A 23000-nucleotide genomic window follows, 5' to 3' on the forward strand; every position below is an offset into this window, starting at 1 on the left:
GGAGTCTGGACAGAGACAAAAATTGCATAACTAATCCGACTTGCCTGTACCACTAAGCAGCAGCTAGTGCGACTTCAAAAATCCCTATCAAAAATATCCACCAATTTTCTAACCAGTTCACCTCCCACTGGTAAGTAAACGATGACCTTCTAAAGGTAAAAGGTCAAAATCTGAATGTACAATAATACAATTAAGTGCATTGGTGTACTGCATGAATGGAACTCAAAACTGCTTAAATTGCTAGAGGTACTGAAAAAGCTTATTATAGTTGCTATGCTAAGCATATTTGGGCTTATAGAAACTCACTTATTCAGTTCAATTCAGTTTATTTCTGTTTCGTACTCTTCACAAAGTCTTAGGCAGAGCACTACTGAAATGTCATGAGTGGTGGACAGCATAACTCAGCAGCAAGAAATATTAGTCAGGAACCAACACTGGACAATGAACCATGTTTTTTACACAATCCATTCCAGCTCATTCCCACACTCATACAGGGCCAATTCAGAAAAGACCTGGGGTGGTGGTGTTTGACATACAAACAAGCAGCCAGATATTGGATACTGAACTAGAACACTGGATCTGTAAGGCAGATGTATTAACTACTGTGCCACCATGTCACACCGTTTGGATCTACATACCTCGCTACATTTTTGAAGGGATATTAGAGGCACTATACAAATATACCTACAATGGTTGTAATGACTGATAGGTAAACCATGCAAAAAAAGGCACCCCTGGAATACTAATTGCACTGTTCAAATAAAATAAAAAAGTAAATTTACAAGTAAAAGCTGATGAAAACTATGGCTTTTTTGCTTTTGGAGGTCTGTTTTAGTTCAGTAACGAGACAAGTTGGTGGCTTTGGTGAAAAGCTTTAGACGTGTGGTTTCAAATGTTTCAATTTCAGCCTACACAGTGTCAAACTTAATGTAAACACTTTTGACAAAAACTGGACACACCCTCCCTAAATTTCCTAATTTGTCAGTCATGGTGCTCCACCAAATACAACAAATGCTGATATTTGGAGGGTATTGATTCAATACTACCACCATTAAGGTTTCAACACAACCCTCTGTCTAAGTCTGTAAATCTGAATTAACAACAGATTATCCGTTAGTTCCTTCAATAGGTAATGTGTTTCCTGTAATTTTTGCTTGGATTAACCCTCATCCCTTGAATGGGCGGTCTCCAAGATCCCCAGTTGCAGATTTTTCAAATTCTTTCCCTTTAAAGGTAATACAACGGCCATGAAATTTTCTGACTTTTCATTTTGTGTTGTCTTGAAAAATGTGCTGAAATCTGCTTCTCAACAGCTTAGTGCAAATAATCGCTACAGTAGCACAAAGTAATTGTCTGTGCCAGACAATGGTGTGAGAGACTGAGCAGCATTCAAAAGAAACCCATTTATGGAAATGTTACAATTTTTGTACGAGCATTTCTGCTTCGTTTTATATTTTAATTTTCTATTTAAATTTGTATTTTGTTTAGTTTAGATTTTCTTAGACATTGCTGGTGTATAGTTTGTTGAGGAGCAAGTCCAGTTGATGTGTTTATGAACAATGAATCAACGACCAACAAAGAAATTAAATGCAAGTGAAGCCCTGGCAGAAATATTGAAGGAGTTGTCGGATTTCGATACATCAGACAACTCAAATGAAGAGGACAATGATGATGGAAGGGACACTGTATCAAGTGATGAGGAAACAAAAATTGATGATGAAACAGCCCCGTTGAGATGCAGCAAATGTAGCTAAAAAGCGACGCTGTCACGTGTGCCCAAGGGCAAAGGAGAGAAAGATAAAGGCCGCTTGCTCCCAGTGCAAACTTCCAGTATGCCAGGAACATTCAGAGCGTTCCCTTGTGTGTTTGGCCTGCAAACAAGTTGAAGCTAAGGCAGATTCTGAGTGACTGTTCTGTATGCAAATCAGAGTGTAACGGACGTCTTGTTTTAGTGCTACTATGACTGTATTTTATATGATTTGGTGAACACTGAACACGTATTACCATTACAAAGGTAACATGCAAACCATTGAAAATTTACATCACATTTACTTCATTTCAGAGGTAATAAAAATCTCGGAGGTTACTGTATTGCTTTTTAGGCAGATTTAACCAGTTTCAAATGGTATGCAAGACGCCCCATTCATGGAAACGTTATAAAAATGGCATTCACAGATGAGGGTTAAGGAGATGAAACATGTTCCAGTGTGCACTTTGAGGAGCACCTTTGTTAAAAGTACAGTGATTTTTTTTCTGTTTTAATTGGTAAAACTGCACAACTTTAACTATCACTAAAATTCGGCAGTATCAATTAATGGCTGCTTTCTAAAGTAAATCTCCATTATTATCATAACTTAAAGTATCAGACCACTTTTAAATTAGATAAAGTGGTATTAATAAAATATCTATATATCTACTTTCTAAACATTAAGCCAACTGGACAGTTCTATGGCATAAAACACGTCAGTAAAATGTCAGCTTTTCATTCTTCACTAGAAATGAGCTTGCACCTAATAAAAACAGAAGCAAAGATGTACACTATGATTTACACCAATTTTAGACATGTTGCAAGTGATCCTTGGGGAATTTTAAATCACATATATCCAGAAAAATCCTAATTGCTGCATCTTTTTACTAAGGGTCCATTTATCACAAATAAGAGCAACATTTATACTTACGACATTTATATTGGAAACTTAAGCAACATTAATACTGCAACATACAGTAATGAATTCTGTTAATGTAACCACATTTATAAAGTTTATCCATGGATGGCATCAACAATGTACCAGCAAACAGTAGATTGGTATTCCAGAAAAAGACAATAGAAGCAGCTTGTCCTTGCACCTGCCATCTTTAACATCTACTGAAACATAATAGACACTACAGCAATACAAAAGAACGGAGCTTTGCAACACGTAATGAGGGAGAAGCATGTAATATTGTAAGATTGGGATGTGTTTAAATACTTCACTGTGTTGTGTGACAACTATCTCAACTTGTCACAAATAATATGGAATGTTTTTCAGAATCAAGAAAAATCTACACTAAATTTAAAAGAGATGCCTTAAATACTAAAGGGACACACCCTGTGAGGTGGCTTTAACTTCAGTAAAGCTTTCACCATCCACTTCAACAGTCAATAATTAAAAAGTGTGTTTATTATTTAGTTCCTAAAATAATAGGAATTTTACTATACTATATAATTTTACTATATAAAAACTTATCCCATTTGGTAAAAAACATTGTATAAAATTTATAAACCACGTATGATTAAAAAAAAAAAAGAAAAAATACAATAAATGACAGAAATCTGGATGTTGTTGAGGAAATAGTGAATTACCTGTTCAGTTTTGTATTGTATCCATTTGGTTCTTATTTTGCAAGCAGTCGCTACCATTTCCACAATTTGTATGGGTGCTTTTTCAAAACTTCTTTCATAATTAAAACTTCTGCAAATCAGTACACTATACCATTTTCTTTTCAGGCATGGATATTTTTTTTGCAGACAAAGAATGTTACCCTGGGTTATAAGCAACTAAGTGAAAGCAATGGCAGCCTATGAGGGTTGGGTCTCAATGGATGTGCTTACCACACAAATAACTGAGATGAGAACTTCACCTGGTTTAGCATCCTAGCAGCCTACTCTCCGAGGTAACGCGAGTACTGACTTTCATTGAACACGAGGTATAGAAATACGGCAAGCACATCAGGAAGCTTATTTGTGCTTTCTGTCAGATAAAGTGTAGTTATGTATTTTATTACTTTATTGCTTATGGTGTTAGACAGTGGTGACAAGGTGTACATTGGCTGGGCATACAACCAAGAATTTCACTGTACTAAGTACATACAGTATGACAATACTGCTTCTATTCTTAAATATTTTTAATGCATGTAGACTGCTTGAGCATGCACAATTAAACAATGCTACCCCTATAAAGATAAGCAGTCTCTAATAATAAATGCAAATAATAAAAAATACAAACAAGAGGTAATAGGTAAACAGAAAAAGCTGCAACCACTGATGACAGTCACCACTAGTTTTGTGGGTTTTTTTTTGAAACCAACTCAAACTTCTTGTGGCAAAGCTGCTGAAATTCTCCAGATACTTATTACCAAAGATAAATAACATTCTTACTAGTAAGATTCTGCAGTATCACCCATAACTATTACATTAATAATGAACAGTTTCCATTATTGTAAATATTTAAAAGTAAATATCAAATCAACTGCTAAACATTAATTTGCAGATTTGGAAGTGATCATCCTCAAAAAAGCAACAAACAACAACAATAAATGCTGAAGTCAGTCAATAAGGTATAAGACCGGGATAGTCCAGATATCAGTGGAAGCATAAACTCAATTGTATTCATGAAGCAAAACGCACCTGCATTATAGGTTCATGAGTCAACTGTGGATGATTACTGCTGAATGTTAATATTGAGAACAAGTACACAACAAAGTTATTCTTCATACAGACCAGAAATTAGTATATTTTCTTTTTTAGATTTTTAATTTTATTAATGTGCAACATGCCAAGATCCAGATGATTATGTGCACAATTCCAATTAATGAAGCATAATAGCTTTAATATTCAGTTAGAAAAGGGAACAAAATATTTAATTTCTGTGTGTTTGCGTTTCCAGCACAATTAATCTGAACTTATACAAAAAGTTTCCAAAGACTTACCTTTGTTGATTTTATAAAATATCAAATTAGATTACCAAGAAAGCTGTAGGACAGTGCATCAGCCTGCTAATGTGAAATGGATAATAACTTGATACAACCATCTATTCAATAACACAATGTAGAAAACTAACAAGCCAGGAGTGTTAACTCAATGTTAAACACATTGTTAATTCACAATTTCGCAAAGATGACTTCAAACAGAGCCCCAACTCTCCAAAAGCAGTAACTGCAGAAACCAACAACTTCAGTGCATTAGTTGGTAAAATGCCAACGCATGTAGAGAAGATGACTGACAAATGAAACTCAGAAAGTAGAGAGGTGAAATTCACTCATTATTAAAATAAATATTTCTACTATGTATGTACAAGACATAAACTCAAACAAATAGTATTGAGAGTGTCCATTAACAACCTATTAACACAGTTGTTTAAAAAGCTTGTTTACTTTTTATACTTTATTTACATTTTATTGGTGCAAGTACAACCAAGTAGTAGCATGGGAGAAGTATGCAAGTAATGTACTATATACAATTATTTCATGAACCATGTTTCATGTACAGATGTTGGACAGTTCATACACAAACCATGAAATTGTAGAGAATCAAATCCTGTCTTCATTGACAATTAAGACAGAGGAGAGTGGAAATGAAAGCACAATAAAAAAAATCCCTTAGCATCATAAGTGGGATGTACCATCTTTCAGAAAGGAATGCAATTTTTATTGACAAATGTGTGTACGCTAAACAGTATATACAAATGAAAAAAAGAAAAATAAATAAAACAAGATTTAGAGAAAAGAAAATGTATTTTCAAAAATTGTAATGTAACATTCAAATACAGCGATCAGAGATGACCACACTATAATACAAAAAGAACCCAAGACAGTATCTACATCATTGCATCAAAGTGCAGAAATGCAAGACATGATACACTTTTGAATAGCACATACTGTAAATACAGTCTGAGCAACTCCTGCAGAAATGATTGGCTTCTGGTTACTGCCACTTGTAAGCTCACTGGGGTGCACTGGACAGTTCTCAGTGAGAGTTTAAAAAAAAAAAAAAAAAGGGCTAAAACTTCAAAATAAGCAATCATCATTCATTTAAAATAAACAAAAAATTAACTAGGCCTTTACGGTCTTTATTTTATAATGGGGTCTCAGGTGGCAGGAACCAAGATACAAAGCAAGTATATCTTAAAACAAGTGGATCTTTATCCATATGATTAAATGGTACAAAATAAGCAATGGGAGACGTGCAAAATGGTCTTTAAACACCAGAAATTTTAGCACTAACTGAATACAGTTCAACCAGATTTTATTTCCCTTATGTAAAGAACAGGTTATAAAAGGGTACATGAAAGAAAAAAGCAAGGAACACATACACACAGATGTCAGAGTGCCTTTAACAAAGCTATCACATGCTTGAAAACACAAAGGGGGGGAAAAAAAAAGCAGCAGCTTTGGACTCTACATCAAAATCTACAAATGTATCAGACTTTGCCTTTGTACAACATCTTTAGATCACTTTCTTTTCCATTGTCTCTTATGAAAGTAGCCTATAAGCTCTACTTAAATACTGAAAAGTCACAATGGTTTTATATTTTAACATAGGATCTATTAAAAGTGTTACTTATTCACTCAAGGAGCAAATACTAAGAATTGAAAATCACAAGCTACATATATAAAATAGTGGAATACTTTAATGACATGAAAACTTCCTGCGGCTGTCTAGGATTTATTTGGAAGCTTTATTTTTTCTATTCCACAATTTTAGTTCTCATGATATATTTTATATATATATCTACTTCCTTGCTATCCTAAAATTAGCTTAACTTTTCTTGACCCAATTGGTCTGTCATTCAAATCTAAGACTGCAGACATTGCCTCATCGTGAGATTCAAATGCTACCATTGCTTCACCTGTAGGCATGCCTTTCTCGCTGTATTGTAAGCACACAGAGCCAGGCAAAACTTGATAACCATAAAAAAAATCTAAAATTTCATCAATAGTTACAGTAAAAGGCATATTTTGAATTTTAACAACTGTGGGCCTTGGATTTCCAGGCCCACTACTTAATCCAGGAGGCCCCCTTATACTATCAGCACCACCTGACCCATACACCTGAGAACTGACCAAATGTGCCTGACTGCTACTTCGACTTGTGGTTGCATTATTTTTCCTAGGTCCATTTTCAAAAGAAGACACTCTCATTATTTCAGACCCCCCTGAATATCCAGAAGGTCCACCATTATTTCCTGTGGCTGATCTGAACACTGGAGACTTGTGCCCTGCACCTGCTGCTAAGTGGCTACTGCCAACAGGAGGTGGTGGAACACCCAACTGTCCTTCAGCTAGGCCAGGTCCTAAAGGGGGAAGAGGTGGAGGAGGAGCACCAAATCCATTACCAGAGGCACTAAATGGGGTACTAAATTGAGGGCCATTATTCATAGTTCCTGAATTTGCTCTCAAGTATGAGAACTCATCTGCAGCAGAGGCAGCATATGTATAACTTGAAGCATAAGCTTGCAGTTGTTGGCCTCTCTTTGCTTGAGGTGGAGGATTTTTTTCAATTTCTTTCATTTGACTATATGTTACCAAGTGCACAAATGCATCTCTCCCATTAAGTTTTTTGCGATGCAGTCTTTCAGCTTTTAAAGCATCCTCCTCAGATCTAAACTGGACAACAGCTTGGCCAAGCCCACGACCATTACTATCTATAAGGACCTTCAAACTTTCTTCCAAAAACTGAATCCCCTCCAAAAACTGATGCACTTCATTTTTATCAATATTATATGGAATATTAGAAATGTGGGCACAAATTTTTACAAGACTTTTCTCCAAGCCAGTCTCTGGTAGCTGGTCTCCTGGCTGGGTACTCTGCATACGTTTTCTGATTGAGTCAATCTTTTCATACATGGCCTTTTTACTTATTGGATGAACTTGTATAAAACGATTTCCCATATAATGCATGTGACGACTCAGAGCTGTTTTATAGTCTGCTTCATTTCTGAATTCAACAAAGCCTTCTCCTGTAGCTCTGCCATTTGGTCCATATGCAATATAAATACTATCTTCCACTATATCAAGTTTTTTGAAAAATTCAAACACCTGTTTGTTTTCAGCTTCATAAGGTAGCCCTTTTAGGTAGACACAGAAATCCTGCTGATGGGGAGAACGTGATCGTGCTCTATCTTGGCATGGTGGTGAATCCGACCTGGAACGCATACGTGGCATATGATCAGACTCCAGCTGGCCACTGATCTGCTGTTTAGGCAGTCCCTGGCTGGGGCTGAGGACCACTCCAGTGCTTGATGCTATCCATTGTCTTTCTGAAGCAGGAGAAACCTCTACAAATCGTTGACCAATTGTACCTGTGTGCCGCTTCATTGCTTCATATGCATCTTGTGGACTGAAGAATTTGATCAGTGCTCGACCAATATTTCGACCAAGATGATCTCTAAGCAAGCGTACATTTTCAACTTGCAGCCCATGAAAAAAGTCCCGGACATCTATCTCGGTGAAAGAAAATGGTATTCCTTGTAAACTTACAAACAGCTCATCTGAGCTACACAATGGAGGTTTGACATGACTCTGAGGATTAATAGAAACAACTGGGTTTAGAGGACCTAAGAACATGTGACTTGGGTTAGTTATTGGTACTGGAGGGGCCGATGTGTTTAAACCAGTAGGCACAGGACCCACCGGTGGAGGAACTCCAGGATTAAATGGGGGTAAACCTGACAGAGGGGGCATATGAGTGATTGGTGGCACAGGAGGGCCAGGTGGTATAGGTGCAACAGGGGGCACAGGAGGCAGGGCAGTAACTGGGGGAGGAACAGGCATTGGTGGAATGGAGGGTATGGGAGGCAGTGATGGAATAGTAGGCAAAGGAGGCATTGGAGGTACAGAGTTCAAGGGAGGCAATGCAGAGGTCACTGTAGATCCTAGAGTACGAGCTGGGCTGTTGAAATTATTGCTGAAGTTAGGCATACTTCCTATACTTGCAGCTGAGAACGAGGGTTGACTTTTACTGTTGCTCATGCTTTCATGTGCTGAAGAGGCTGTTGTAACTATACTTGTAGTAGGGCTACTGAAGCTTTGCACTGTTGTAGACAAGCTACTTCTGACACCACTTCCTGTGCTAAGTGGTGTTGCTTGTCTTCCAGAATTTGCAGATGGTGCATCTAAATTGCCAGTTTCAAACCGTCTACGGCTCTGCTCAATCATATTCTGCATTTCAGTCTTGCTACTAAGCAACAGAGACACCTTTGACCCTTTAATGGCTCCCCCAGTGCGCATCATGCCAAGTCTGGCATCTTCATCAGTTGCAAAAACAATAAAAGCCTCACCATGTTCACCCCCTACAATATGAACACCCCCATCCGGTATGGTCAATCCAGAGAAGAAATGGCGTATGTCCATGGTTCCCGCCACAATCGGGAGACCCTGCAAGCGGATGACCACAGCCATGCCGAGTCGAACCAACACACACCTGCAGACGAGAAAAGGCAACGACTGTATCAGGACTAGAACCAAACTTCTGTTAATCTAGTAGTAAAATCACATAAAAACAAGTTGAGTAAAATGAAAAAGTTTGGTTCCCCTCCCCAAAGCATTTATGCCTTAGTGACAGGCTTCAGCAGTGATGAAAACACTCGCAATATGAAATAAAAGATATAGTAATTCATTACACAAAGACAGTTATATCAAGAAACACATGCCTGCATTATCAGAAAGATTTCATCAGCTTCTGGAAATTTTACAAACAGTAAAAGACTGATAATATATATGCATTTTGTTGAACATACTTTGCTAGGCCAAAATTTAATCCCAGCACCAACCCCCTTGCATTTCTTTAAAACAAAAATGGTTAGGAAAAAAATGTTTAAAGATCATATAAATTAACTCTTAAATTAAAATAACCCAAAGAGAAAAATGGTAAAGTTTAGAAAACCAAGTTTCACAGATACTTTGAAGGGCTGTTTAGAATTCTAAAATGAAACATCGGAAAGCACCTTTAGTGAAAATGCTCCAATAAAAACTTATTAGTTCCTTCCTTCCTACTTTAAAGTATCCAAGGTTAATATTGCATACTACTAAAGGATTACTCCACCCAAAAATTAACATTTTTATCCCTTTCACAACTCATGTTGTTTGTAGAGATAGCTCAGAAAATATGTTTATTCTCAGGTTTTCATAGAAAAATAAAATTCCTAATAAAACAGATTTCAAAGAGGACCTAAAAACAGAAGCAAACAGTATCAAATCATCCATTAAAATTATCATATCACTTGTGCTGCACAATCCAAATGTCAGGTATGCAGTGATGTGCACATAATATCTCAAACATGTATTTTAGCAAAAATAATGTTGAATAAACCTTCTACTCATCCATCATCCAAACCACCTTATCCAGTGTGCAGGGTAGCAAGCAACATAGAAACAATTCCTAGAGGGGGTATCAGCCCGTTGCAGGGCAAACACAAAAACAACAGAATTTAACATCACTGATTCATCTAATCTTTGTCGTTGGGCTTTAGTAGGAAAACTAAGCAGGCTGTGCAAATGTATGTGAACATGGGGATAACATATACACACACCCCACAGAGAGCAACTGGGATGAGAACCACTCAGGTCTCCTTGCTGCAAGGCAGCAGTGCTTCCACTGCACAACCGAGCCATTCTTAAATAAACCATCAAGAATTTCCTCTTGTGATGTACACTCAAACAAGATCATGCTTTTCAGTTGAAGACCCAACTCTGTCTTTATTTATTAGTCATTAAAGTTCATAGCAGTAAACAACTGCAAAACCTCAGGTTTATCCAATGGTAGGTTGTGAATCTGTGAATTGACCTTCTGATGATTTCAGGCATGTCATCGCAGCCACTGCCAAAAATACTGAGACGCAGCACTTCTTTCTGAAAAGTCACCACTTCTTCCAAGAAACTGTTACAATTATAAATGCTTTGGTATTCACACGTTTATATCTTGCTTATATTGGAACAACACAAAAGCAGAAAATAAAAACGAAAAATCAAATCTGACACTTTACACAGAACTAAACACTTGTGGTTTCAAAACTTTAAGAAATATCTGGATTTCAATTATGTGATGGTCCTTTAATTTGTATTTAAAATCACATATGGCAAGTAATGTGCTGGCAATATAGAGATCATACTTGCTTCCAGATTAAATAGCAAAAAGTTAAATCAATCTTTGTGTGTACACCACACTAAACATGAACAAAAGAACAGCAAAGAACCAACATTGTTGAAGTATGCACCTGTAGCCTTAAGACTGTCCATCTACAGAGATTTTAATGTTCATGTGTCCACTGTGCGCAATGTCCACCCATGCATCTGTAGCTGACCTCACTGGACATGAACATAAAATAAAAACACATAGAAGATTGCAGTAAAAGATTGTTAGAATGGTGAATAAAGAACCCCAACCTTCAAACAAATTCAAGCTGACGTGCAGACAATGGGTAAAACAGTGCCAGCTCAAACTGTTACGACCTCAATGAAATGGGATGCTACTGTAGGAGATCCAGGAGGACCCAAAGGCTGACACAGACATTAGAAAGTCAGACTGGAGTTTGCCAAAACTTACCAAAAGAAACTAAATCCTCCAAGGAGAAAGTCTTGTGGACAGTAGAAACCAAAACAGAGCTTTTTTGTAAAGCACATCATTGTACTGTTTACAGAAAACAAAATGTGACTTCTGCAGAAAAGAACACAGTCCCATGATGAAACATGGTAGAGGCTTACAGATATTTTGGGGTTGCTTCACTGATTCTCGAACTGGATGCTTTAACTTTGAGCAAGGCATCAGGAAATCTGATGACTGTCAAAGAATTGTGGAGCAGTGTCAGAAAGCAGAGGTCTTACAGCAGGAAAATGTGCCCAAAGCACACTTCAAAAAGCACCCAGAAATGGTTTAAGACAACGCACTGGAGAATTCTGAAGTGGCCAGAAATTCGTCCTGGTCTAAAACCCATAGAACACTTGTGGAGAGATCTCAAAACAGCAGTTGGAAGAAGACCTTTCAAAGCTTAAAGACCTGAAGCAGTTGGCAAAAAAGAGTGGTCCAAATTCCAGTAGACAGGTGTAAGAAACTCATTCATGGTTACAGGAAGTGACCGATTTCAGTTATTGTTTCCAAAGGGTATGATACCAAATATTAAGTTGAGGGTGCCAATAATTCTGCCAGTCAATTTCTGGAGTTCTGTGTGGAATGTTATCAGATTTGACTTTTATATGTCACTTCAATGAAAAAAGAGAAAAAAAAAGAAAAACACATGAACACCAAAGCATTTGTAATTGCAACCATTTTCTGAAAGAACTGCAGGGGTGCCAATATATTTGGCCACGACTGTATATGAAGCTCACTTTTCACGTGTTGATGCTTTCACTCACTTTTCCTTAATTCTTAATTTAATTTCTAATTGTGCAACTCTCTCAGACCATGCTTTGAAATGCTGACATCAAGTACCACAGTAGTCAATGAAAACATTAACAGGTCGAACTCCTGACAAATGAATGAATAGGGAGCCGGATCTTTGACTCAAGAGCTAGATTTTAAGTGGACTGCACTGTTGTGTATACAGGATTTTCTGGAAATTACTTATTTAGCAATATATCAGTAAAAATACATATGTGGCATATAATTATCATAGGACTGGACACCTGACTCAGACTGTGTGAAACAAGTATTTGTAGATTTTTCATGGAAATTTTCATTTCATTCACTGTTCAAATTAGGTCACCACTGAAGCCCACTATATCAAAGATTTTGCTATTTCTATTCTCCATGAAGAGATGGCATTATTTTTTTCTCCTCAGCCTACACTACAAAAATAACATACAGAAATCATTTTTGGGTGGAGGACTCCTGCGTCTTCATAAAAAAAAAGTATAAACCTGCAATGTTTCTTCTTTTTTCTTTTTAAAAGGTACAGAGTACAAGTAGTAAGAAGAGTTAACGTATCAAGTAATACATACATTTTACATGCCGTTTTTAAATATGCATAATAGGGTAGACAATCTGAACTATACCCATGTTTAAATAAAAACGCTTAAACAATGAATTTATTCCTTATGATGTTCAGAAATGTACAATGAGTACTTAAAGCGATTTTAACACTCTTATTTATGTTACACTGAATACACAGAATGTCTATTTGTTCAATTTAGTTAGCCACATAAAGACTGGCTTTGCTTCAAGTGTTGATGTAAGGTTTCTCACTGTGGTAACTTGAATGTAAATCTCACCCCAAAGGACTCTGATGAGTTAGTCAAGTGGAACAATGCTACAATATTTGAATTTTCATGCAAATTCGGTTAAGCAAGAAGCTGGCCCATAAAGACCATTTAGAAACACAGCACACTGTAGTTAGACTGATGTGGACTACCAGCTCTTTAAATAAAAAATGTCAAACACCATATAGTCCAGGGTTCCACGACCCTAGAAGATTACAGTGACTGAAAATTATTGTTCAAACTACTAACTTAAGTGTCCCTCTTTGCTACTAATGAAACCAGTCATTTTGCTTTGTTTACCACAGCTTTTAGACTCAATTATCAAGTTGACAGTAATGCATCTTTTACACCTACTATGGTCAAAATATGCCAATTCAGTCTTTACAGTTTAAGAATATTTTAATCTGGTTGCCCAATAAGATCATTTACTTCATTTTTCTTAACATGCTGACAAATGTAAATGAATCATATTAATAGTAGCAACAAACCGTACAGCAACTAATACGATGCATTTTATTTCCACCTGTGCATTAATCAAAAAGTAACAAAACAAATTATAAAAAGAAATGTAGAGATGTGTTTGGACTGAGGGAATAATTCACCACAGTCCACAAAAAAATTTGTACATTTCAAAATCTACTGTATACTTCCAAGATCTTTCAACAGTAAAACAGTAGTAACCACAGTGACAAAGCAAGTTAAACATCAACAAATATCTGACTTCAGATGAAGAAAAATGGTTGATACACAAAAAAAGAAAAATTACGGCCATTGTGGCCCTCCAGGTCAATGACTTTGGACAACTAATTTAATGTCATTTTCCTTTTCATTGTCATATGACCAATATGCATCATAACATAATAGAAAATTACATTTTGAAGGGTCAGCTTACTTCACGCCTTATTAAACAGTAACTGCTGCTGATAAACTGTAAACAATTTACAGATTGCTCTTCTTATTGATGAAAAAAGCAGACAATTATTTGAATGCAGGGCCAATGTAAAAATCAAACTTGACACAGCACAAACTTCCCAAAGCCCTAATTTTATTGTCAAGTCTGAAGAGTTTTAAAGCACAAAAACATTTTTACTTAGAGCTATAACATTTGCTTGAATAACACATTCACTGGCCACTTTATTAGGTACACCTGTTCAACTGCTTGTTAATGCAAATATCTAATCTGCCAATCACAAGGCAGCAAAATCAATGCATTCAGGCAAGTAGACATTGTCAAGACAACCTGATGAAGGTCAAACCTAGCATCAGAATAGAGAAAAATGGCGATTTAAGTTACTTTGAATTTGGCCATGGTTGTTGGTTCCAGACAGGTTGGTCGGAGTATTTCACAAACTGCTGATCTACTGGGATTTTCACACACACAACAGTCATAAAATGTAAATTATCCAGTGAGTGGCACTTCTCTGGGCGAAAATTCCTTGCTGATGACAAAGGAGAATGGTCAGACTGTTTTGAGCTAATAGAAATGCAATAGTAACTCAAACAACCACTTTTTACAACCAAGGTATGCAGAAGAGCATTTCTGAACACACAACACATTGAACCTTGAAGCAGATGGGCTATAGCAGCAAAAGACCACACCAGGTGCCACTCCTGTCAGCTAAGTACAGGCAACTGAGACTACAATTCGCATAGGCTCACCAAAATTGGACAACAGAAGATCTGAAAAACATTCGAATTTGGTATCAACGGTTGAGGCTCGTGGTGGTGTAATGGTGTGGGGGATATTTTTGTGCACACTTTGGGCCCCTTATTTCCAACAGAGCATTGTTTAAATGCCACAGCCTAATCAACTGTTGTTGCCAACGATGTCCATTCTTTTATGACCGCAGTGCACCCATCTCCCGATGGCTGCTTCCTGCAGGATAATGAGCCACGTCACAAAACTCAAATCATCTTCAACTGGTTTCCTTAACATGACAATGAGTTCACTGTACTCAAATGGCTTCCACTGTCACCAGATCGCAATCCAACAGATGGGATGTCGTGGAACGAAAGATTCACAACATGGGTGTGCAGCCAACAAATCTTGCATGATGCCATCATGTCAATATGGACCCAAATTCCTAAGCAATGCTTACAGCACCTTGTTCAATCTGTGCCACAAAGAATTATGGCCGTTCTAAAAGCAAAATGGGGATCCAACCCAGTATTGGCAAGGTGTACCTAATAAAGTGGCTGGTGAATGTATATACCCAAAATACACTAGATTATTGAGAGGCAATAAATGGTAAGGGTACAACTGATTTTCATTTACAATTTTCTAGCACATCTGTAAATACTGTACACATGCATAACAAAAAATGGATAAATGTAAATGCAAAATAAAACAGCACAAAATAAAACACCAGCTTCCTAAAGTGATGTTTACCATGTGAATATATCTGAAATAAAATTCATGCAAATTATATGGACACTTCCACCTCAAATCTTTTCACTTTAAATTAGTTTTTGGCTCATATAGCTTTAGGATTTATTAATTTTCAGGCCTCAATAGGGGATTTGCATCTTCCCACAACCAACCCGTCCCCTTCAACGTATTACACACGCAAGGTCTCTTGAATGTAGCTCCGAACCATTTCAAAGACGCTTACCTTTAGTAATAAGTGGTGTTTCCTTAACAGAAGTACAGGGTACCCAAGTCAATCCTGAGGGCAAGCAATAAAAACCAACTCTAGACTGTAACAGAAGAATAAATGGAAGCAAATATGAATGCAAGCAGCAGGCAAGGATAATAAAGCCATTATTTACATGGAAAGGGCTGGGAAGATTCCAGCGCATAGCATATTCAAGAAGCTCTCTTTATGTTTTTTCTATCTCATTTGGTCTAGTGTAATGCTAGAACACAGGCAGAGCCAGCTGACAAGAGTGAACACACGAATCCAAGGCATTCACAACGACTTTTGAACATACCAGAAAAAACACAAAACACTCTCTTCAATCATAAACAGCCAAGTAATAATTAAATGCCAAATTCAGGAGAAAAATCAATGCAACATTTCTAAAGACTGACACAAAATTATGATATGGAGAGAAAGAAAAAAAAAAAAAAAACATTTCATCACGGACCACAATTTTAAGTAACTAATCAATTACTTTATTGCATATTCTTCACCATAAACAAAACCAAAATCCTCTTTCAGGATTAAAAACATTTACTCATTGTGCCACCTACTACAAATAGTTTCAAAGAATAAATTCAACAGGACACGATTTCTAGCCTGCTGTTAGAATTGCGAATTATGAAATATTTTATAAGCAGTTCAACAATGCATAAAAACAAGATAAATACTAAACCAAAAAAAGGTACATGTATGTATGTTCTTCCCCCAACACAGCTTATCATCAAATATTAAGATTGGAAATTCATTTATGAACAAATGCAGAAATAAGTAACAAAAATTACCCCAGCTTACTTAATACCACCATACCAAGCAGTTTGGTTTTGTTTTGCAGATGACTCTAGAGTTTTAGAAGATAGCACTTCAGCAATGTTTACTTTAAAAACATGTTAACACTGTGCATAACTCAACAAGGTCTACAAGTAAATTGCTTAAAATAAATGGATTCCATATTAATTACTGTACCTATTTTACAATTATCACCAGTTGCCCAGACCATTACCTCCAGACATCAAGCCACAAAACAAAACTTTTAGCACATATCAAAATGAAATACCTTCTCATGAAGTAACAAATTCAAAAGTTCTAATAAATGCATCAAAACTATGCTACACAAATAATTAAATATGTAATATTGATCCACAAAAAGAAGCCATTCAAAAATATCATTAATACAACCCTACTAAAAACATCTCGAACCTCAAAGACAGTAAACCTGCAATTTCACATTAATGTAGATTAAGTCTCCTCTAAATTCTGCATTGCCAAGTGAGGGAGTGTAAGGAAAAAGAAATAGTGCACTTGTAGGGCTTCAAATACAGAATTTTTAAAGCGGTTCTGAATCAACTGCATCCTGATCAAGACCTTGCAATTTATTTATAGAAAAGCACAAAAAAAAAAAACCTCTTATTTAAACTGTTCACCAAATCACAGAAAGAGACATCAGATGGAAGGATATGTTAATTATACATTAGTATAAGACTGATTTTTATACAACAAAATATTTTTAATATATACTACTAACAAAAAAAATGTTTATTTACATCTAGAGCAATACGCAGTCAAAGCTATCTTGCAGCAAGTTGCAAACAACTGTAGTACGTTATATAATGCAATAGCAGTCAAAATATTTGGAGGTGGTTAACTGCAGTTTAACAATAAATTAAAGGACCGTACCAAAGAATCTTTAAGGTTATACACTCTGACCTAGCGGGACAATAACATTTTATTTCACTGACCAATAGTTTAAACACAGCTCCAAATATTCTTTACATGATAAAATGCTCAAATCAACAGAGAACCCTCAAATTCCATTGTTTTGCAAAAAAAATACCCTTATTGGTCCATTATTTAATAAATAACCCTGGTTTACTAGGTGATTACAGCTGCTAGTTCAGCACTATATGAAAATGAGTTAGATGACTAGCCATAGCCAGGGTACTCCAATTTTCCTCTTAAAAACCAAACCCATAAAATTAGAGACTTCCCCCATTACAAATGTGTGGGTGTGTGTATGCACTTAAATGCATACAACAGCATGCCCCGATTTATGCCTTTTTGAAAGTTGCAATTTCACCACAGCATGCAAAAATGTAACCAAAAGGCTGGATAGTACACTACTTTTTTATACTTTAACCTGCTAGGGAAAAGAGAGGCATAAAATCCTTTTTGAATTTTCATAAACCAGACATGAGAAATTTGTGTTGAGCTTATATTCCAGAGCCTTATGGCACAGCATAAGATGTGCTGATATATAGCAAAATGCTTGATAAGGCCAAAATTAAAAACTACTACTTAGAGAAAGTGTAACTTAAAAAAAAAAAAAAAAAGGTATCCCTTCAGATTTTTATTCTTCTATTCCTTACCAGTTACTGCTTCATTTAGAATAAATGAATGTCTCTTTGCCCAAATACATTTTAAAATTGAGCACAAGGAGCTCCATAAGTACTGGTGTAGATGTAGACAAGGCTGTGCTAAACAAACTATCATTATGGATTCAAACATTTACTCGCTACTTTAAATGTACATCATTTCAACACATCTTTTTGTCAATGTCTGGAAATGCCCCTCTGGCTGACCAACCATACAAATGGTTAGTCAGTAGTTACTGGTCAATCAATGGATTGAAAATAAAGATTTAATCATTTACTCAGAGATCCATTTTTTTCTGAAATAAACTTCTTCACTACAGGATTATAAAGAACTGGCTTTATCCAATCAAAATCAGAATTTACTACACACACAATTCTAACAGGCAACTTTAGAGCTGACAATATAATATGTATTTCATATTTCTGAAATGCAACAGTAAACTAGAATTACAGGACACAAGTCAGACACAGAAAAAGATGCAAACATGCACAAGGATTGCGAGTGAAACATGATTATATCATTAGTCACTTGAGCTGTGAGACAAGATTGGGCCACCATGCCAGCCACTGGTAAGTAAGTGATTATGTAAACACTGGAACATACACTGTCAATTTAGAATCTTTCAAGCAAGCCGTCTTTAGAACAAAATGAGAATTTTCCTGAAGGAATTTTTGCAACTCAGAACATCTTGCATTGAGTCAGAGTTACAATTTATAAGCACACTACATTCATCAGCTTCTTTGTTTTGAACATGTTTAAAAATACCTACAGAACACACTAAAGTGTTAAAAGTTAAAAAAAAAAATACGATACAAATTTGATCAAGTAATAAGTGTTTTAAAGTTTTCTTGTTCAGTCAATCAGCCATACTATACAACACTGTATTGTGGAACATTAGAATACAATCGACAAAACAGGACATACTGCTGCTATCATGAATAATTTGATGTTTAAAATCGGAAAAAAGGACTGTTTAACAATGAACAAATCATTATCTTCCACTACCTTGAAACTAACACATGCTAAAAACTGAACATAACTTCTGATTTAACACCAACAGCTACTGATAAATCAGAACACAAGAGTAAAATAGGCATGTTCCAGATCTTATCCTTTCCAAGAGAGAAGTACAAATGTGAACCTTATGCAGCAGCATTTGACTTAAGGCATCGTTAATGTTATTCACAGTAGTTTTTACATTGTCAACCTGTGAACACGCGTGTATTTATAGCACTAAAAATGTTCTTCTCTAAAAAGTAAAATAGCAGTTAAAAAAATAACTTTAAGATATCTGATTTAGAAGAAATGGAGATCAATCAGCAAGTGTGAATGTGTGCATAAGCAAGAGTACTAGATGGCTTGCATCTCTATATTGGAATTGTCCCATCCTATTCCCTTGGTGCTGCTGGGGTAGGTGCTTCTCCCCAAAGCCTTATAAAGGATTCAAAGAATATGTGTATGAATGGTAATTTTATGCCCATCTTCTCACAGTCTAAAAGGCAATTATTACAGGTACAACAGCAAAAAATAAAATAAAATCTTACTTATGTGCTTTTAAATTGTTTTCAAAGAACACTTTCTCATTCTGAATGCAGTACATTAGCACAGAATGTAAAACATCCATATGTAATTAGGTAAGGTAGATCATACTCACTAGTCATGATACTGGAAAACCTCTATATGAACAGCATATCAGGTAAGGAAGACAACATTTGAGATTAGGTAGTTTACACAGAGACTAGCAATCTGTTGCATGTTGATTAGCATATGCAAGAATTTCAATGTACTCCATACACATTAAAATAATGACCCTATACACAAACATTCTGTCAGATATTTAAAATGAACCAGTTTAAAAGGAATCTTTACAATATACTGGATATATCAAGCTGTGGCTCACCAGGTGTGACTATTTGCCAGCACTATGCTGTCAAACAAAGTTAAAGGACAGGAAAGGCCAATCTGAATGAAAAAGCAAGTGTGATGAAAGGTATGCATGAGATTTAACCTTCATTAGTAACGCCAAATAAAAATGTTTCTTCATATTATATGTTTGTTCCTTCATTTTTAAATAGTAAAACAAGATTCAAAGCTGCTCACAACTTGAAAAGAAAATCTGGTAATCTACATTCATTTTCTTTCACATGAACATTTTAATATATAATGAGATGAAATTACGTTTTTGTCAGCACCCTGAGCATGTGCCCAACAGCAAAGGAAAATGGATACAACAAAATAAATCAGTCCTCACAGTGGCTAAGTACATTTAACCAACTATACCTTTGGTAATTACATCATGCCAAATGCAGTTGTTCCTACTAAAATACAATGATTGGATTATAAAAGGCAATAACACTAACAACATTCATCACTATGGCAAAAGCAGCATGGCAATGCCCCTTACTCAGAAATGAAATGCAGCTCCAGATAACCTAGTAGAGTGAGATATTCAAGCTCAAACTTCATTTGTAGTCACATTTTTTCCCCCAAACAAATTCAAAAACATTTCAAAACTGTCAAAACACACACAGTACAGATTCTGTATAACCGAATCCTAAGAAGGCTTAAACCATGAAAAAGTATTCTGAAAGGTAACACACAGGATTATGGATATGCTTTTCTGGTGGATCCCTAATAAAATTTGCCCAGTCAAACAAGAACACCATTTCCTGATGCATTGTATCAAGTATCTCAGAATGTGCTTGACAATCACCTATTCTTACTAACTGATAAATTCACAGAAAATATCAAGCCGAACTACTGTATACACAGACAAAGCAAAAACCTAACTCAATGTGACTGCTGCGCCAACATATTACTAATGCAGATGTTTCTGAAAACCACGCTGGAAAAATAGGACTAATATACAGCTTTTTCTTTGTAAATGAAAACACAAAATACAAGCCAAAAAAAAAACACAAAAGTTACTTCAATGGGAATTACACTATAAACATTTAAAACATGATTAAGTCCATCATCAAAAAATAAGCGCATATAAAAGAAAATATTCATAAACAGCTGTCTGGAAAAAAAAAATATTCACCTGGCAGGAACCTCAGACTGAATTATGTTCTAACTATTGCGGGCCTGTAATCATATGTGATCAAATGTTGAACGTGCACAGAACGAAAATCAAACGAATAACTCAATCCAGCTCAGGTTATTCAAGCACCAATTTCGTAAATGCTTCCAGCGTATTTGCATACACACACTTCGCTATGTAAGCAAAAAGGATCCACATGCTAGCATTCCAAAATACACGAACATTTCATAGAAATGCCGCTGTATTCTTAAAGCGGGGCGGAGTCTAAAGATGGAGGACAATACAGGATAAACATATAGTGCACCCGCGGTTAATGACAGCGTTACCTAAAACACCTTCCTAACTTATAGCTACATAACTCTTCGTACCATTACAAAGCCAATGTATTTACTTTCACCCGATCGCGTGGCGTGTGAGCTCAAGGTGGTTTTGTTCGTAACCAAACAATCATCAGCGCGCAAGCGAATAAACCTTCATGCAATACCCAATCATTTTATTTGCAAAGTTAGCGTGCCACGATTTCATGTGTCAAAAATATACTTTTTAATGTATGGAATGCCCAGGGCATAATTAAGAGTATTGCGGTATTGAGTAATTAAAAAAGAAAGAAACCCGACGCTTGAATGCGAACTCGCCTACCCGAGCTCTTTGTTCAGGTGCCATCACCCTGCCGTGTCTCAAACTCCCACAATCATGCTGGCTCCATTACGATATTCAATTAACTAAACACGTTTAAAGAAACAATGCCTGGGCCCGGCAGCGGGGCGAAAACGAGCTCAACGTAGCAAGGCCTCTGCCATACGCTCTTTACAGCCAGAGATATGAACAGCGGCGACCAGGCGGACAAACCCGCAACGTCCCTCTGTTCTCAGTCCTGCAAAACTCCATATTACTATTACTTGATCTTACCGAAAATATCTGTATATAAAGTTTTGTTTTGGTTTTTGTTTGTTGCTGGTTTTATTTGTTTTAAATTAGTATCTGAGATGTTCACGTTGCAGCTCCCTCCTCCTCCTCGTTCCTGTCGAGCGGCTCTCCACCGCGCTTACAAAATGGCCGCCGGAAAGCGGGTGACGTCACTCGGGCAGGCGCTGACACCTGGATGCTGGCCTGAGCTCTTTTTTTTCTCGGCTCTTTCATTGTGTTACGCGCCGGACACTCGACTCCATATGTCTAATGTTGGACTAGGGGTTTAAAAATATGAAATATTCAATTTGAGGAAAAACAAACATTTTGACGAAGTCACGATCTAACAAATGAATCAAAACAGGAGTAGATTAAAATAAATAGGCTGCAAAATCCGTTCATTTTTGGTACCCGCTTATTCTACTTCAAGGTCGTGAAACAACTAGTGCTTTCATCGGCGGCATCGGGCAGGTACCAACCCTGGACGGGACGTCCCATGGTTCGCGTGCACATATTAAAGAAACACAAGCTGTTCTTAGTCTTCTTCTTTTGGCCTTTTGGCACATCTATATGGCGTCGATGTGTCTGATCAACTTACTTCATACAAATCGATCCTGTACCACTACTCCTGTCAAATCTGCTTTTACTGTATCCATCCATCCACTCAAGGCCAACTCAGATATTTTTGCTGCCGAAGCCAAAGCCCCTTTACTCTGAATAAAGACATCATTGCCAGACCTGTATGGAGAAACCAGGAAAATTGACATAGGAGCAAGGGCTATGAAAAGCAACATAATAAAAATACATTTCATTTATATGGTGCTTTTGGAGGGTTTGGATACCAAATAGTGAATTTCAGAATGTCACGAGGGATGCTTGTTTTCTTATAGCAACGTCTGTTTACTATACGGTCTAAGAAAAATGTGTGCTTGAGAGATGCCATTTCAGAAAACATATAGGAATTGGTCTTTAGTAATTTCTTTGTATTTAATGGTATTCTGAGAAAAAAAAGTTTGCATTGCATAATCAAACTGGTGTTGCTTTCAGTAGCTTCTTATTTAAACCACCAGTCTACCAGGTAGCCAATG

The 23000-nt window shown here is 36.5% G+C and overlaps 1 protein-coding gene across 1 annotated transcript; it reads right to left on the bottom strand.

Moving 5' to 3' along the window:
• Positions 1–5115: 5115 nt before the first annotated feature.
• rbm12 (RNA binding motif protein 12) lies at positions 5116–22089 on the bottom strand. Its single transcript, XM_039735244.1, has 3 exons — positions 21916–22089; positions 15564–15648; positions 5116–9181 (listed from the first exon to the last, which is right to left on the bottom strand). The coding sequence occupies exon 3, from the start codon at positions 9157–9159 to the stop codon at positions 6502–6504; it is 2658 nt and encodes an 885-aa protein (XP_039591178.1). The 5' UTR covers positions 9160–9181; positions 15564–15648; positions 21916–22089; the 3' UTR covers positions 5116–6501.
• Between the last annotated feature and the right edge of the window lie 911 nt (positions 22090–23000).

This window comes from Polypterus senegalus, chromosome 14 (assembly GCF_016835505.1).
Source record: "Polypterus senegalus isolate Bchr_013 chromosome 14, ASM1683550v1, whole genome shotgun sequence".
Classification (NCBI taxonomy): domain Eukaryota; kingdom Metazoa; phylum Chordata; class Cladistia; order Polypteriformes; family Polypteridae; genus Polypterus; species Polypterus senegalus.